The sequence below is a fragment of the Syngnathoides biaculeatus genome, chromosome 15 (assembly GCF_019802595.1).
Source record: "Syngnathoides biaculeatus isolate LvHL_M chromosome 15, ASM1980259v1, whole genome shotgun sequence".
In the NCBI taxonomy this organism is placed as follows: domain Eukaryota; kingdom Metazoa; phylum Chordata; class Actinopteri; order Syngnathiformes; family Syngnathidae; genus Syngnathoides; species Syngnathoides biaculeatus.
Genome location: NC_084654.1, coordinates 17,854,783 through 17,869,285, shown reverse-complemented (window position 1 = coordinate 17,869,285; position 14,503 = coordinate 17,854,783). Strand labels below are relative to the sequence as shown.

Here is a 14,503-nt window from a genome sequence, read left to right as displayed (position 1 = left end):
CCACCGGTTGCGCCTCGACTTCCTCAGGGCGGGGCATCAGGCCTTGTGTCTGCTTTGTGATTGGTCACCTTCACGCATTGCCGCGGCTTCATTGGCCAACCTGGCGGGTTGAAATTCGATAGGTTACACCGAACTAATCCCATCATAACAAACACCGCATTTGACAGCAAATGAAATCTTTTTTTTTTTTTTTTTTTTGGGAGGAGGAGGAGGAGGATAAGCGGAGTCACGGTGCGATCGACTCCTCAATTCTGTGTTTAATTCCCATTGAGATGATTCATCTTCACGAACGTTAGTCGGGTGAGTTATGCACCAACCGACATTTATAATTTAATCACAAATGAGTATGATGTTTTTTTTGTTTGTTTGTTTTTGCTGTTTGTGTGCGTCCATTGGTCATCCGTTTGCAATGTGGACCGGGTTTACGATACCGTTTGTCGGTGTACATTTTGAATGAGCTCCTTACGTAATACGGACTCTTTTCTGTGTCCTTGGTTGTCCTTGGGTGAAAATAACCTCTACGTGTGCTTTTTAATACTTGAAATACATATTTATATCGTTAAATATTTGAATATATCACCTTCCTAGCCTAAACCGAACGTGTAAGGCTGGCGTTATTAGGATTCCCACATAGTTTCTAGGTAGGGACACGCCCTCCTGCATCGTGATTGGCTCCTGCGTCTCGGGAAGGGCAAGGCACGCAGATGGGACGAGAAGACCATCGCAAAAATGGAGCTTTGTCTGAAATAAAAACTAGTAAATTTGTTATGGTGACCTTTAGGGTTTTAAGGTGGTTTGGAATGGATCAATACGAGCATTAGGTTGGGTTTCTTTTAAGGGGAACCATAAACGCTCTCACATCTTCTCCCATCTGGAAGCTGTAGGTCGTGTCCTACAGGGATGCGACAGCCAATCATAATGCGCGTGTTCTGGAGCCAATAATAGTGGAGCAGGGCGTGTCCTCCATGGAAACTGTGAGGAATCGTAAAAAGCTCGTCTGCTGAGTCCACTGATCTAAATAATAATAATAATAAAGACTGGATGGCTGGCTCATTGGCCACCAAAACTGTATTCGGCATCCGCCATTTTGATACTCCCCCCCCAAAAAAAAACATGCCCACCTGTGCGTTAATCGCAAATTTCGTGGCTGTGAGAAAACATTCCGCAGGTAAGTTAGAAAGATTTAATTTGACACTGTTAAAGTTTGTTTGTAAAGTTTTTTTATTTTTTTATTTTCTGATGAGCTTAATTCACTCGAACAAAGTTTTGTTTATGGTTGTTGTTGTTATCTACTTCGCCTTTATCGGCCGACGGTTTTTCGTGACTTCCCAAACTTCATCAGTGGATAAGCAAAAACACACATTTTCCGTGAAATTTTTGATGAATTTCATAATACAGAACTCCGCAAATTGAATTTGATTTTCAAATGCGAGGAAACAAGTTAGAATTTTCTGTCTGAAATAGGACGTCGCAGGGACAACAAATGAATAGCATGTATTTACCATGTATTTTACCATTGCAAGTCCTTATTTCCAAAAATATATCGAACTGAGTGAATTAAAATTTCATGTTTTTTATGACAAAAATGCTTGGTTTTTCTGCCATGTTATGATGATAGTGCTTGACAGTACATTTTGGGAAAACTTAACCTGTCACGGAAGTCAAGCCCGAGGTAATATGCAAGGTTTCTTGGTAGTCATGTCTTTTTCTTTGCACTTAGCCTTTTTTTGGCTTACCAAAAATCCTTCATTTTACCAGAACTGAAAAAATGTCAAGCTCACACGACCAGTTCTAATTCTACATGCTAAACTTTGAGTAAAAACCCCGCCATAATCCAACCTGCAAACCAAACGTTTTGGGAGTACCAAGATGGCGGCCAGTGGCTTCAACTGCTCGATGTGTATGCGCTATCCCGTCTTTTTTTATTTTTTATTTTTTAGTGGCTGCGTCCTGCCTGAACAAGTGGGTGATGTTGTATGTTTCATTAAAATGTCACTAGATGCCGCTGTTTCGTCAGCGCTTGTTGATTGAGAAACCGGAACCAGCTGTTTCTTTTCAAGGTAGGCAGACAAAGGTTATAGGCCACATTGATGCTGGAACATAAAACAAACAAACAAACAAACAACAACAATTAAACACTCGAACAGTGGGGTGTAGACTTTTTATATCGACTATATATGTTCCCTGTAACTTTCTGGCCTCTCACCTCAAGTCACATGCGATAAGATCCACCTTTCAACCGCCATCCTACACAGGACAAGCAACAGAGGAAATGGATGTATGTAAGTGAAATGATAATTATTTGAAACCCTCCACTTTTGTTCACAGTGCCATATCTTCCCGCTTGTGACCCCCACCTTGCCGGCGAGCCCCACGATGCTGCGAGAGAGCTCCAAGGCGTGGAGCAACGGCTCCGAGGCCTACAGCAGTGACCCGGAGGAGGACGAGGAGGAGGAAGAGGACATGGTGTTCGGGGAGAACGACCAGGACGGCATCGCCGAGGAGCTGATGGACCTCAGCGACCTGCCCGCTGCGCTCTTCGCCTGCGGGGTCCACGAGGCGGTGTTCGAAGATGACACGGACAGGGTGAGTCCAACTGCTTTCCCTCCCTCACAGTCCAAAGTGTAAATCAATCTCTGTTTCTGTTTCTGTTATGATGCATCTACTGAAAATGCATTAAAATTTGCCTGGACGTGAATTCCAGATATTAATTTTTTTTCACTAATCACCTTTTTAAGTGTGCATATTTGTTTGCCCATGTGTGACGTCACATCCGTTTCCTGATCGTGTGCGATTTAGGCTAGTATGCTAGCTGATACCGTTGATGAGCCTCATGTGAAGGGGGCTGAATTTGTGTAAAATAATTTAACTAATGTATGGAGTTATGGAACGTGGATTCAGGATTGTGTGCATTTCGTGACACTAAAATGCTACTTAAAGGTCAAGTGTCATCCCTATAAACATTCCAAAATAGATATTGTCATGAAAAATACATATAACATTATCCACTTCAATGTCTATACGAAAAAATAAATACGAGCGGAGAGCGCGTCGTCCATCCGCAAAGTTGCGGAAGTGTCATTCGACATCAAAGTGGTCGCCATATTGGCTGCATCTTCCGTCCGTGACGTCACACCGGGACATTCGCCATTGAAAACAAGCTGTGGCCCCTACTATGGGACACGCCCTTCTGACACGGAAGCTCTTTTCAAAGGAGAGAACATCCCACAACCGAGTGAAGTGACCAGGACAATATTACGCTTTTGTTTCGAGACATATTTAGATGATATGCGGATCACGGCCAAACCGCCTCCCCGCCCGATCCACCTCCGCGCGGCGGTGATAAAACCTACGCCGCCCGCGAGCGACGACGCCGGAGCCAAACCGCCTCCCGTCCGATCCACCTCCGCTGCGATGAGCCACCCCGGCGCAACCGCGTCCGCCAATCACGACTTCGGCGGGAGTGGCACATCGACATTATTATTTTTTTTTAGTCGCTGTATACACACCTACCTGTCATTTCGAACCCACGAAGCTCTCGTCCTTTGCACCCGTGGAATCCATTTTTCACGACGAAGCGGGTCTTTTTGAAAGGTATGAAGAGTAAATCCATCCTCCTGAGTGTTCGAGCAATATCCAGCAATACAACGAGCCGGCATTTTGGCCAACACGAAGGAACAACGAGCAACCGTCCCGCAGGAAAAACTAATAGAAACAAACGAGTCCGCTTGAGCGCGCTACTGCCTCCAACGTCACTTCCTGCTTCTTCCAGAAAACAAATCCCTCGAGAGGATTTTCATGGCGGGAGTTACAAAAAGCCATATATGTCAAAATCACATTTTGTGGTGAAAAAACAGATGGGTCCATTCCGGCTGCCGTTTTTTTTCATTAATAACATACTAAAAATCATGCGTTTCATGACAATGGACCTTTAAAAAAATGACCATTATGATTTTTGCAATAGTGACAGATGAATTATCTTGGCCAATGGCCCATTTCCCCTCATGAAAGTCATTTTTTTTTTTTGGGGGGGGGGGCAGGCATATAAGAATAGTTTGATCATTGCACCCCGCCTGCTTGGAGGTGAATAGCAAAAACAGACTTTTAATTTTCTGCCCGTGTAATCCAATTACGCTGTCCTGTCCTGTCCTGCCCTCCCAGCTGGCATGCTTCACATCCCTCCACGTTGCAACTTCTCTCTGATCGCACTTTAGCAACTGTCCTCTGTGCGCTTCCTTTGATACCATCTTTCCATATTTATGGGCCAAAGAAAAAAAAAATCCCTTTAAACCCAATCATTGTCATTTTGCGAGTCCGCTGTTTTGCCCCCCCCCTTTCCCCCCGCCTCATTACGAATTCCGACTGCCTCTTTTTAAGTGGAAATGCCACCCTCGCACCCTTCAGTCGGAGCGCGTCAATGGATTTCTCTTCCTCTGTGCGGGTTCAATTAGGCCAGCCGCGCGATAAATACACATTTTGACATTTTGTTTCAACTTTCCAAGGTTTGGAAAGGGAAGAGGAATCGCAGTTCACTTATTGTCATGTGTTTTGGCTTGCTGCGGTGCCGACTGATTTGTACAAGTACACAAACGCACAAGGACAGTGTCTGTGGTGTGTTTTTAAATCTGGTGGGGGTGGGGCGGGGGGCTATTTATGGGCTCACAAGAGCTTCCGAAACAAATGAAACCTCAAAGGCAAACTATTGAAAGGGGACTTGCTGTCATTACCTCCTCCTCGGACCGGAGGACGGCTCGTTTTTGTGATCGCGCTCTGTGTGCTTCCGTACAAAAGCGAGGGACAAGAGGCGGACGTCCATGTTGGCAAGATGCTCTTAGCCGGCCGGCTGTAAAAGCGTCGCCCTTTCTTCCGTGTGAACGAAGAGCGCCGGTTTGCTTTCAGTGTTACCTTTCGCTTAAGTGTTGTTGTTTTTTTTTTTTTTTTTTTAAATGGAAAATAATGCTGCATATTGGCATGTTCGCCCTGTGCCTGCGTAGGTTTTCTCCGGTCACTCCGCATTCATCCCACATCCCAAAAACATTCATTAATTGAAGACTCTAAATTGCTCATAGGTGTGATTTGTGAGTCCGACTGTTGTCCGTCTCCATGTGCCCTGGGATTAGCTGGCAACCAGTTCAGGGTGTACTTCGCCTCCTGCCCGTTGACAGCTTGGATAGGCTCCAGCACTCCCTGCGACCCTTGTGAGGATAAGCGGTGAAGAAAATGGATGGATGCATGATCTGTTCAACCCATTTTGGTTCTCACATAGCTTTCATTGTGATAATGATGATATATGTTGAGAATTTTGGTGTGGGCATTGTGGGGTCGATTCCCGCTCAGTGATGGTGTCGATATCTGCCCTGCGACTGACTGGCGATCAGTTGTGGGTGTAGTCCGCCTTTCGCCCGAAGCTAGTTGGGATAGGCTCCAGCTTTCCCGCAACCCTTGTGAGGATATGCGTCTTGGATAATGACATGATATGACAGATTAAGAAATGCTTTTAAAAAAAAAAATAAGGTCAAGAACAGCATCCAATCCAAGATTTATACCACAGATGCGGTAAACAAACTGCATTGGTTTTTACCAAATTTTGCCAAAATTATTTTTCAGAATGTAGAAGCGCTTTAATAAATTATTAATGATTATTATTTTTTTTTTTACAAAACAGCACTCAATAAATCGTAAAGCACACTATTTCTTTATGAAGTGTTCTAATCATATTTACATACTGCAATCTTGAACAGAAAAAAATATAGTTTTAGTGGTATGATGTTTAGTAGCACGGTGCATCAGATGGAAAGCGTCGGCCTCACTGTACTGAGGTCCCGGGTTCGATCCCGGACCCGCCTGTGTGGAGTTTGCATGTTCTCCATGTGCTTGCGTGGGTTTTTCTCCAGGCACTCTGGTTTCCTCCCATGTCCCAAAAACATGCAACATTAATTGGACACGCTAAATTGCCCGTAGGTGTCATTGTGAGTATGGCTACGTGCCCTGTGATTGGCTGGTAACCACTTCAAGGTGTACCCCGCCTCCTGTCCGTTGACAGCTGGGATAGGCTCCAGCACTCCCCATGACCCTCGTGAGATAAGCGGCAAAGGAAATGGACGGCTGGCGTGATGTTTATCTTTGAATAATTTCTGGTTGTGTTTAGACTGAAATGAGGGTATAACAAAGTGATTTCCTCATTCGTGCTCAAAACTGTAGAACTGTACATGCATGCATGTACAATGTCTATTGTATGATGGATGCGTGTTTGAACAAAGTAGGGGGACAAATTGGTGTTAAGAGAGGGGAAGGTCAGCTCGGCCATCACGCTGTCACTTTGTCCCTCACAGTCGTCAGCTAGCGGACACGATGGCCAATTGGCGCAGGCAAAGGCCGCAGATATCAGTTGAAGAGCTCCTCAATCTCCGCATTGCAATCAAGCGCAATAACTTGAATGAAAGACACACCCGACGAACCCACATGAGCTCCCAAAGACGGCGTTTGCTTGCTACCTGCCGGTTCGTCGTTCAGGGCCCCTCAGGACAACGTTTGGGGATGTTGGAAGGAATATTTTGTTAGATTTTTAATGAAGCGACATGGCAATGCATTGTACTTCGTAAGATATAAATCTAAAAACATACGAAAGAAACTTTTTATAAGTGTGTGATTGGCTGGCGACCAGTTCAGGGTGTACCCCACCTCCTGCCCGATGATAGCTGGGATGGGATCCAGCATTCCTGTGACCCTTGTAAGGATAAGCGGCTCACTATAGTTACACACACTCACACTTGAAGTATATACAGTAGTAGGATTTCCATGTTGTATGACTCTAGCTTTTTGCCGCGGGGTTAGTCCATCCATGTTCTTTTGCCGCTTATCCTCACAAGGGTCGCGAGGAGTGCTGGAGCCTATCCCAGCAGTCAGCGAGCAGGAGGCGGGGTACACCCTGAACTGGTTTCCAGCCAATCGCAGGGCACATGGAGACAAACAGCCACACTGACAATCACACCTAGGGGCAATTTAGAGTGTCCCAATTGATGTTGCATGTTTTTGGGATGTGGGAGGAAACCGGAGTGCCCGGAGGAAACCGACGCAGGCACGGGGAGAACATGCAAACTCCACAGAGGGAGGATCCGGGATTGAACCCGGGATCTCAGAATGTGAGGCCAACGCTTTACCAGCTGATCTGCTGGGGTTAGTTCCGTGTTTGTGTGTTTTCCTTGCCCCCTACAAGCGTTGTTATTTTATATTGTGTGTTTGACTGTATGCCTCGTTCAACTCATTGCCTCAAGAGTATCATTATTATTATTATTATTTTTAATCTGAAGCTCTGTCGTAATTCAAATTTTGACATGAAGCAAAAAAATTAAACAAGCGACAACTAACGACAGTACTTGTAAGTCAAAGTCCAGCTATAAAAAGATTGATTCAAAAGAAAAGAAAAAGCTCAAGTTCAAACTGAAAACCCTGGCAGTACCTATAAACCACCACTAGATGACACTAAAAACAGCATCTATTTCCTCACTATTGCGTATCTATCAAGCAGTTTTGAAGTCCCGCCCCCCATTCATTTTAGTTTTACTGCTTTTACTGACTTCTATTTAAAATTCTGTTTAGAGTTAAGAATGTTGGAATATCACTAAAAACACTTGTGTGCATTTATTAAAGGTTATGTGGTGAATTCAATTTTCATTATTTCCTATGGGGTCTCCCACTCTTGAGGTTCTGCAGTGTATGGCAACATTAAAGTGAATGTGTGTCATCTGGACATGCATTGGTGTTGCGGCGATATGTTTGCACGCGTCAGACTGCAAGTCTATATTTGTGTGCCAGCCTCGGGGAAGTGAGATGGGGGGGGGGGGTTTGGCCATGTATGTGTGAGCGAGCGTGGTGCTCGGCAGGCTGAAGGTCAGACATGATGCGCTGCAGAGCGAGTAAGTGCCCCCGGCCCTTGCTCCCGCTACGACTTCAATATTAGTCTACTGTGCAGACCAAGGGGGGGGTCTGGTTTGTTTTTATTGACCTACCTCTGTATGCAAATGACCGTGGAAGGAAGACATCATCTTTTAAAGTTTCTAGCAGATACACTGCAAGATATGCTGATCCAAGAAGAGATCGTTAATCCTGTTAAAGCTGAGTTTTTGTGCACGAAGCCCGGGTAATCACCTGCGGACCTGCAGAAAACCCACACAAACACGGGGAAAACATGCAAAGGGAACTCGGCAGGGAGGCCAGGGCCTTAGATTCAAAGCCAGAACTTCAGAACTGTAAGTCAAATTTGGTAAAGCAATCAGCAACAAGCAAAATGGTGGAAGCATTTATTCAGATCAGATGATTCTTTTAAGGGGAACTAATCCAAATGTTGTATTTTCTCTTCTTTAAGAGTAGAGGTTACTTAAATTTATAAAGTATTTGCTAAAAAAATCTGTATTGAAACATATCTTACCTTTGTGTACCTCTTTATGGGGGAGCTATTTTTAGGCCATTTACTCTCGTGAGAATGCAAATTTGCAAGATGTGAAGTTTGTTCCCCAATTGCTTCTAATTTTATTCCCCCCCCAAAAAAACAAACAAAAAAAAAACATTCATTTAGTAAAAATTCAGCAATAGCCAGCTATGTACATATTCAATTTCATTCATAGCATCCTGTACATCACAGGTGTCAAACTCAAGGCCCGGGGGCCACATCTGGCCCGCCACATGATTTGATGTGCCCCGCGAAGCCAAATCTACAGTGTTAATTTCAATTATTCTTGTAAAAATTTGTACAGAAATTTAAATTTGTCATGCATCATAAATGAAAAAGTTGGGATACTCCTGGCATTTGTTACCAAACATGAATAGCTGAAAAAGACACTGCCCTTTATTTCTGAATCCAAAAGTAGATCATCAATTGATGATGTAAATACTGTATTGTTTCACAGTCGTAATGGCCCTCTGAGGGAAACCGGAACCACAATGTGGCCCATGAGAAAAATGACTTTGACACCCCTGCTGTACATAAACTACGGAGCCCCCAAAGGGACATTGAAAAAAAAAAAACCCAACTGGTTTCTCATTGTAATAAGAAACTTTCTCATTGTAATGAGTAAGTTTCCGATTGTAATGACTAACTAGTCCATTGCATGTATGCAAGACCCTTATTCCTTATTCAGGACGCTACCCCAAGCAGGTAAATAAGCTACGATGACCTGAATGCAGGAAGCTACCGCTAGCAGGTAAATAAGCTACAACCCATAGGTAGCTGTTTTTCGACACTCTCATTGTAATGAGGAACTTACTCATGAGTTATGAGTAACTTACCTATGAGTAAGTTATTTATAGTAATTTACTAACTAGGGTAATTTACTACTTTGGTAATTGTAATGAGTAAATTACTCATTACAATGAGAAACCAGTTATTTTTTGTTTTTCAATATCCCTTTAGGACATCCCTATCCCGCTCCCTACTAAAAATGTCAATGTCCCTTTAGGGGCTCCGTAATAAAGCGTGATCGTAAACGTCCACATAAATGCCCTTACCGAGTTTTGACCTCATCTGAATCTTTTTCACATGAAGATATTGATGTACAGCTTTTCCACTCTTGTTTTACTCTTTAATACTGTACACAGCATAACTATTGAGACGTTATAGTTTATTCTCACTCAACAAATGCAATATTATTAATCAGAGGCGTGCTGGCACCAGCAATATATTCTTGCTCTTGATTTTGATTGGGGGGGGGATGCTTGCCCTCGAGAAATCTCAAGAAGGGAAATTTTGGTATTGCAGGAGTAATTAGCTAATTGTTTTTAAAAGCAAGAAAAATATAATAATTAACAAACAATAAAACAGTCTATGTATATGAGAAGTTTTGTTTCTTAGTGTCTTCACTGATTAAGCTATTCAGTCATATTAACACCGTTTCCCCCAGGGACATCTGTGACATCTAAATATTTTATAATGAAGCATCTTATGGTGACATAATGTTCATGCACCCGACCTACAAATTAAGACAGTCAAGGAAAAGATGTCTGCTTGGTGTCTTGGGCACGCTCGCCTCAATAAAAATGACTGCTCAGCCTATCACGCCCAGCCCCACCCCGGCCGGCCCTATGCCAGCGACACTGCGGATGATTATAAAACGGTACTATTCAGAAATGTCACGTCAGCCTCCGTGTGATGGATCGCAGTCATGCTCCTGCAAATCTATTTAAATCAAGATTGTGCCGCGGCTCAATCGGCGCTAAAAAAAGACGCGCTCCGTGGGCGCGTTCAAGAATAGAACATCGCAATAAACCAACTTCGGAGTTGCGTAAGACCCGCAGACCATTTGCACGCAGGAGGCTTTGCGGAGATCCGTCAAATTTGTCACTTTGTCACTGATTGCGTTCAGGCTACACTTCATTTCACTTTGGGACTTTTAAGATTCAGAACGCTCAAGCCTTAACGGGATTGTTAATGTTAGATTTGTCCAATGGGATTCAGACTTTGAGATCCATTTTTTTACTTTTTAGTTGAATAACGTTTGACTGCAAAAAGTCTGAACATACCAAAATGGATTTCTGTGTTGTTATCAGCGCAATAGTTTCTATTTACCGTAATTCCCGGCCTAACAGAGCGCACCTGGTTACAAGCCTCACTGAGTACATTTGTACAGGAAATACCATTTGGTACATAAATACGCCGCAGCTGGTTAAAAGCCGCAAGTGCCCACATTGAAACCCGCATTGAAACATGAGATATTTACAAAGAAAGATAGTACACAGTAAGAGTTTAGCGCTAGTGCAGCGCTAATGCTAGCACTAATGCTAACGCCAACAAGGCCGATTAAAATAAAACATGCCGGTAAATATCACTGAGACACAGCAGCAACACGCTAGCACAGCACTGACAGGGCCGGTAAAAGTCTCTTCCTCGGCACATATATACCACCGGTCTCATTCTTACATTTTCCGCTCGAGTGCTCCCTTGCGGCCGTTAGAAAAAATGCACAAATTAGCCGCATTATCGCATAAAATGCAGGGTTGAAAGTGTGCGGGGGGGAAAAAAGTCGCGGCTTGTAGGCCTGAAGTTACAGAACTTTTGTTCCGGTCCAGCTTGGGATATTCAAACCAAAGGAGGTGCACCAGTCTCCTCTAGGGAGTGCGCAATAGTAAGAGAAGCACAGTAATTCATAAAAATGCCTCACATAATGATTTCGTCTAAATGCACTTAATCTAAGTGTAATAAAATACAGATGCCGCAAAACTTCACAGGTTAAAATAACTCGCAAAAAGTGTGCAGGTGAAAAAGTCACCATAATTCCGGGCCTACAGAGCGCACCTGGTTACAAGCCTCACCGAGTACATTTGTAAAAGAAATACTATTTGGTACATACATACGCTGCAGTTGTGTAAAAGCCACAAGTACCCACATTGAAACACACATTGAAACATTTTCATAGATATTTACAAATAAAGAGAGTTTAACGCTATTGCTAACGCTAACAGGGCCGGTTGAAACGTACCAGTAAATATCACTGAAACACGCCAGTAATACAACAGCAACACGCTAGCGCAGCGCTAGCAGCTCCTGTAAAAGTCACTTCCATGGCACATATATTCCACCAGTTACTGTAATTCCTGGCTGACAGAGCGCACCTGGTTACAAGCCTCACCGAGTACATTTGCAAAGGAAATACCATTTGGTACATACATACGCCGGAGTTGTGTAAAAGCCACAAGTACCCACATTGAAATGTTTAAATAGATATTTACAAATAAAGACAGTACACGGAAAGAGTTTGACGGTAGTGCGATGCTCATGGTAGCGCTAATGCTAGCGCCTCGCTAAAGCTATTGCTAACGCTAACAGGGCTGGTTGAAACAAAACTTACCAGGAGACGCCAGTAACACAACAGCAACACACTAGCACAGCGCTAACGCTAGCGCAGCGCTAACAGGTCCGGAAAAAGTCACTTCCTCAGCACATTTGTTCTACCAGTTTCATTCTTACCTTTTCCGCTCGAGTGCCCCCTTTCGCCCGACAGAAAAAAAACGCACAAATTAGCCGCATCACCGCATAAGCCGCAGGGTTGAAAGCGTGTGGAAAAAGTCGCGGCTTGTAGGCAGGTTAAAATAAAAATGACTGTAAATATTCCTCAAACAAACGGGTTTAAATGAGACTACCTTGGTTCCCCGAAAAAGTTGTGCAGGTTGGAATCAGAAAATCTAAATATTTGAAGTTACACAGGCTAAAGTTTTTCTGCTTGTGTCATTGGGTTTGTTTGTGGCATTTAATAAAAGCAGGAAAAGGCCGCATTAGTATTGCCAATTATGCTCTTCAGTCTTTTCGCGACACTTCAAATTGATTTGCTTTTCCGTGGCTTCGGTTTATATTCCCGCATTTGCGCTCCTCGCCCGCGTGTTGTTCCTTCCCACCGTCTCATTCACGCCGAACGCCCCCCCCCCCCCCCTCCAGTTAATGGCGTTTCGAGGCCAACGAGTTGAGGGCCGGGCCCATTTGGAAAACTCGTGCGCTTCTCTCCCAAAATGACATCCATCTCTCAGAAAGTGGCCGCCTCGGGTCCTGTCCTGACCTATTTTTCCCCTTCCCGCTTTCTTGTTATTATGTCTTCTTTTTATGAACCGTGATGCATGCATTCGTCTCGGTGAGTTTGGCTGACCCGTTCCAAGATTTTATTTCTTCTTAAAAGAAATATTAAAAACAATCTGTGAACAGGAGGGGATGTTTGGCCCCTCCTTGTCTTCCCTCTCTGTCCCGTTTACCGGCTCATTCTGAAAGCCGGGGTTAAAATACTCAACAGCTGCGGGTGGACCAGCAGATGTCCAAAAACTGATCACACTCATATTTGAAATATTAACATTAAAAAAAAAAAAAAAAAAAAAAAAAAAAAAGCATTTGACACAAACTGTGCGTTCAGTGTTAGTGACAGTGCCGCAGCGGTAAAGCTTTTGGGCTTCACAGTTTTGAGGACCGGGGTCCAATTCCCGGCCCCCGCCTGTGTGGAGTTTGCATGTTCTTCACATGCCTGCGGAAACATGCAAGTCACACTCACAATCGCACCTTGGGGCAATTTAGAGTGTCCAATTAATGTCACATGTTTTTTGGGATGTGGGAGGAAACCGGAGAGCCCGGAGAAAACCTACGCAGGCACGGGGAGAACATGCAAACTCCACACAGGCGGGGCTGGGTTCGAACCCGGTTCCTCAGAACTGTGAGGCCGACACACTCTCTCTCTCTCTCTCTCCTCTCTCTCTCTCTCTCTCTCTCTCTCTCTCTCTCTCTCTCTCGAATCAACCCACCTATCTATCTATCTATCTATATCTATCTATCGTTAAAGCAAGACTACTTCCAAAATCTCAAATCCCCAAAAGTTGTATTTGTTAAAATAGGTCTATCGTACAGAACCCACCCCTCCACCCCTCAGAATTGTGCTGGTTAAAATAATATTACGTTAAATCCTACAAAAGGTTCTGATGGTTAATGAACAACTTGAGGAAAGGAGTACAATAATACAACTGTTAGAAAAAAAAAAAAAAAGTTGCACAGTTCAAAGTAAAAGTCCACTGTCCACTTTCCAAGCTGCTTATGCTTACAAGGGTCATGGGAGTGGTGGATCCTATGTTCCCGGACTTTTCACAGGATCAAATAAATCCCCAGATTGATCAGGCCAAATGAAATGCCCAACAAAATAATCTAACAATAGATGCAAGTCCAATTAGATGGAAATCTGCCTTTGACCTCTCTGTCTGTCTGTCTTTTCCATTTCTTTTCAATCCGCGATTCGCGCCTCTCCCGCCATCTCCGCCTCCCTCCGCCATGTGGATGTTTCGCCGCGTCCCGTTATCCGCCCCCAGCTGCCTGCGTCTGAACGTGGCTGCGCGCTTTATAAATAGCTTGGCCTAGATTAGAGCAGCTGCATTGGCGCTGCTGGCACCGGGAGCTGGTTTGGCAGCCCGCTTGGCATTGAGGAGGGGGCGGGGGTGGGGCGGGGGTTTGTCTTTACACGTTACGTGTATCTGTGTACATGCGGCCGGGCCTGTGAATGACGGGAAGAGATTGCAGCCTGCACTGCCCTAATGCGGCGTGCTTCTCTACTGTACTCTCGCTGTCGGGCGTCTATTTCGGGTTCACAATCCACACGTGGAACAGCGTTCGCAGTTTGTGTTCGTAGTTGGTTCGGCCCGTGCACGCAAACCCTGCTCTCACGTATGATAACATGTGTACGCAAATGATGATCCACTGCCCCCCCCCCCCTGCAGAGCTTCACTACGGAATTCAAATGATGTCTCATCAGCGCGTCTTTAGCTTGCAGCCTTCTAACAAGTTATTTTATTTTCCATACCACTAACATAGAGCATATTGGGTTTTTTCCATGTTCACCTCGAAAAATTTCACAGCTGTATTTTCTCCACATGAAGGCTACCTTGATGATTGTCAGCTCTTAACAGAGAGAAATGTGAATGAGCGGAGCCGTACTGAGAAGCGGGGGGCGGTGCAGGGGGGGGGAGCATTGTTTAAAAAAAAAAAAAAAAA

At 44.3% G+C, this 14,503-nt stretch overlaps 1 protein-coding gene across 3 annotated transcripts in view; it reads left to right on the top strand.

Moving 5' to 3' along the window:
- The first annotated feature begins 164 nt into the window (after positions 1–164).
- The window catches only part of rcan3 (regulator of calcineurin 3), a 53,368-nt gene continuing 39,029 nt past the window's right edge, over positions 165–14,503 (top strand). The window contains exons 1-3 of one of the 3 annotated variants that reach the window (XM_061844575.1): positions 1,884–1,900; positions 2,000–2,060; positions 2,329–2,586. In XM_061844575.1, the coding sequence (XP_061700559.1) occupies positions 2,377–2,586 (210 nt within the window). In that variant the 5' untranslated portion in view covers positions 1,884–1,900; positions 2,000–2,060; positions 2,329–2,376. The other 2 variants (XM_061844574.1, XM_061844573.1) reach the window with 2 other exon arrangements.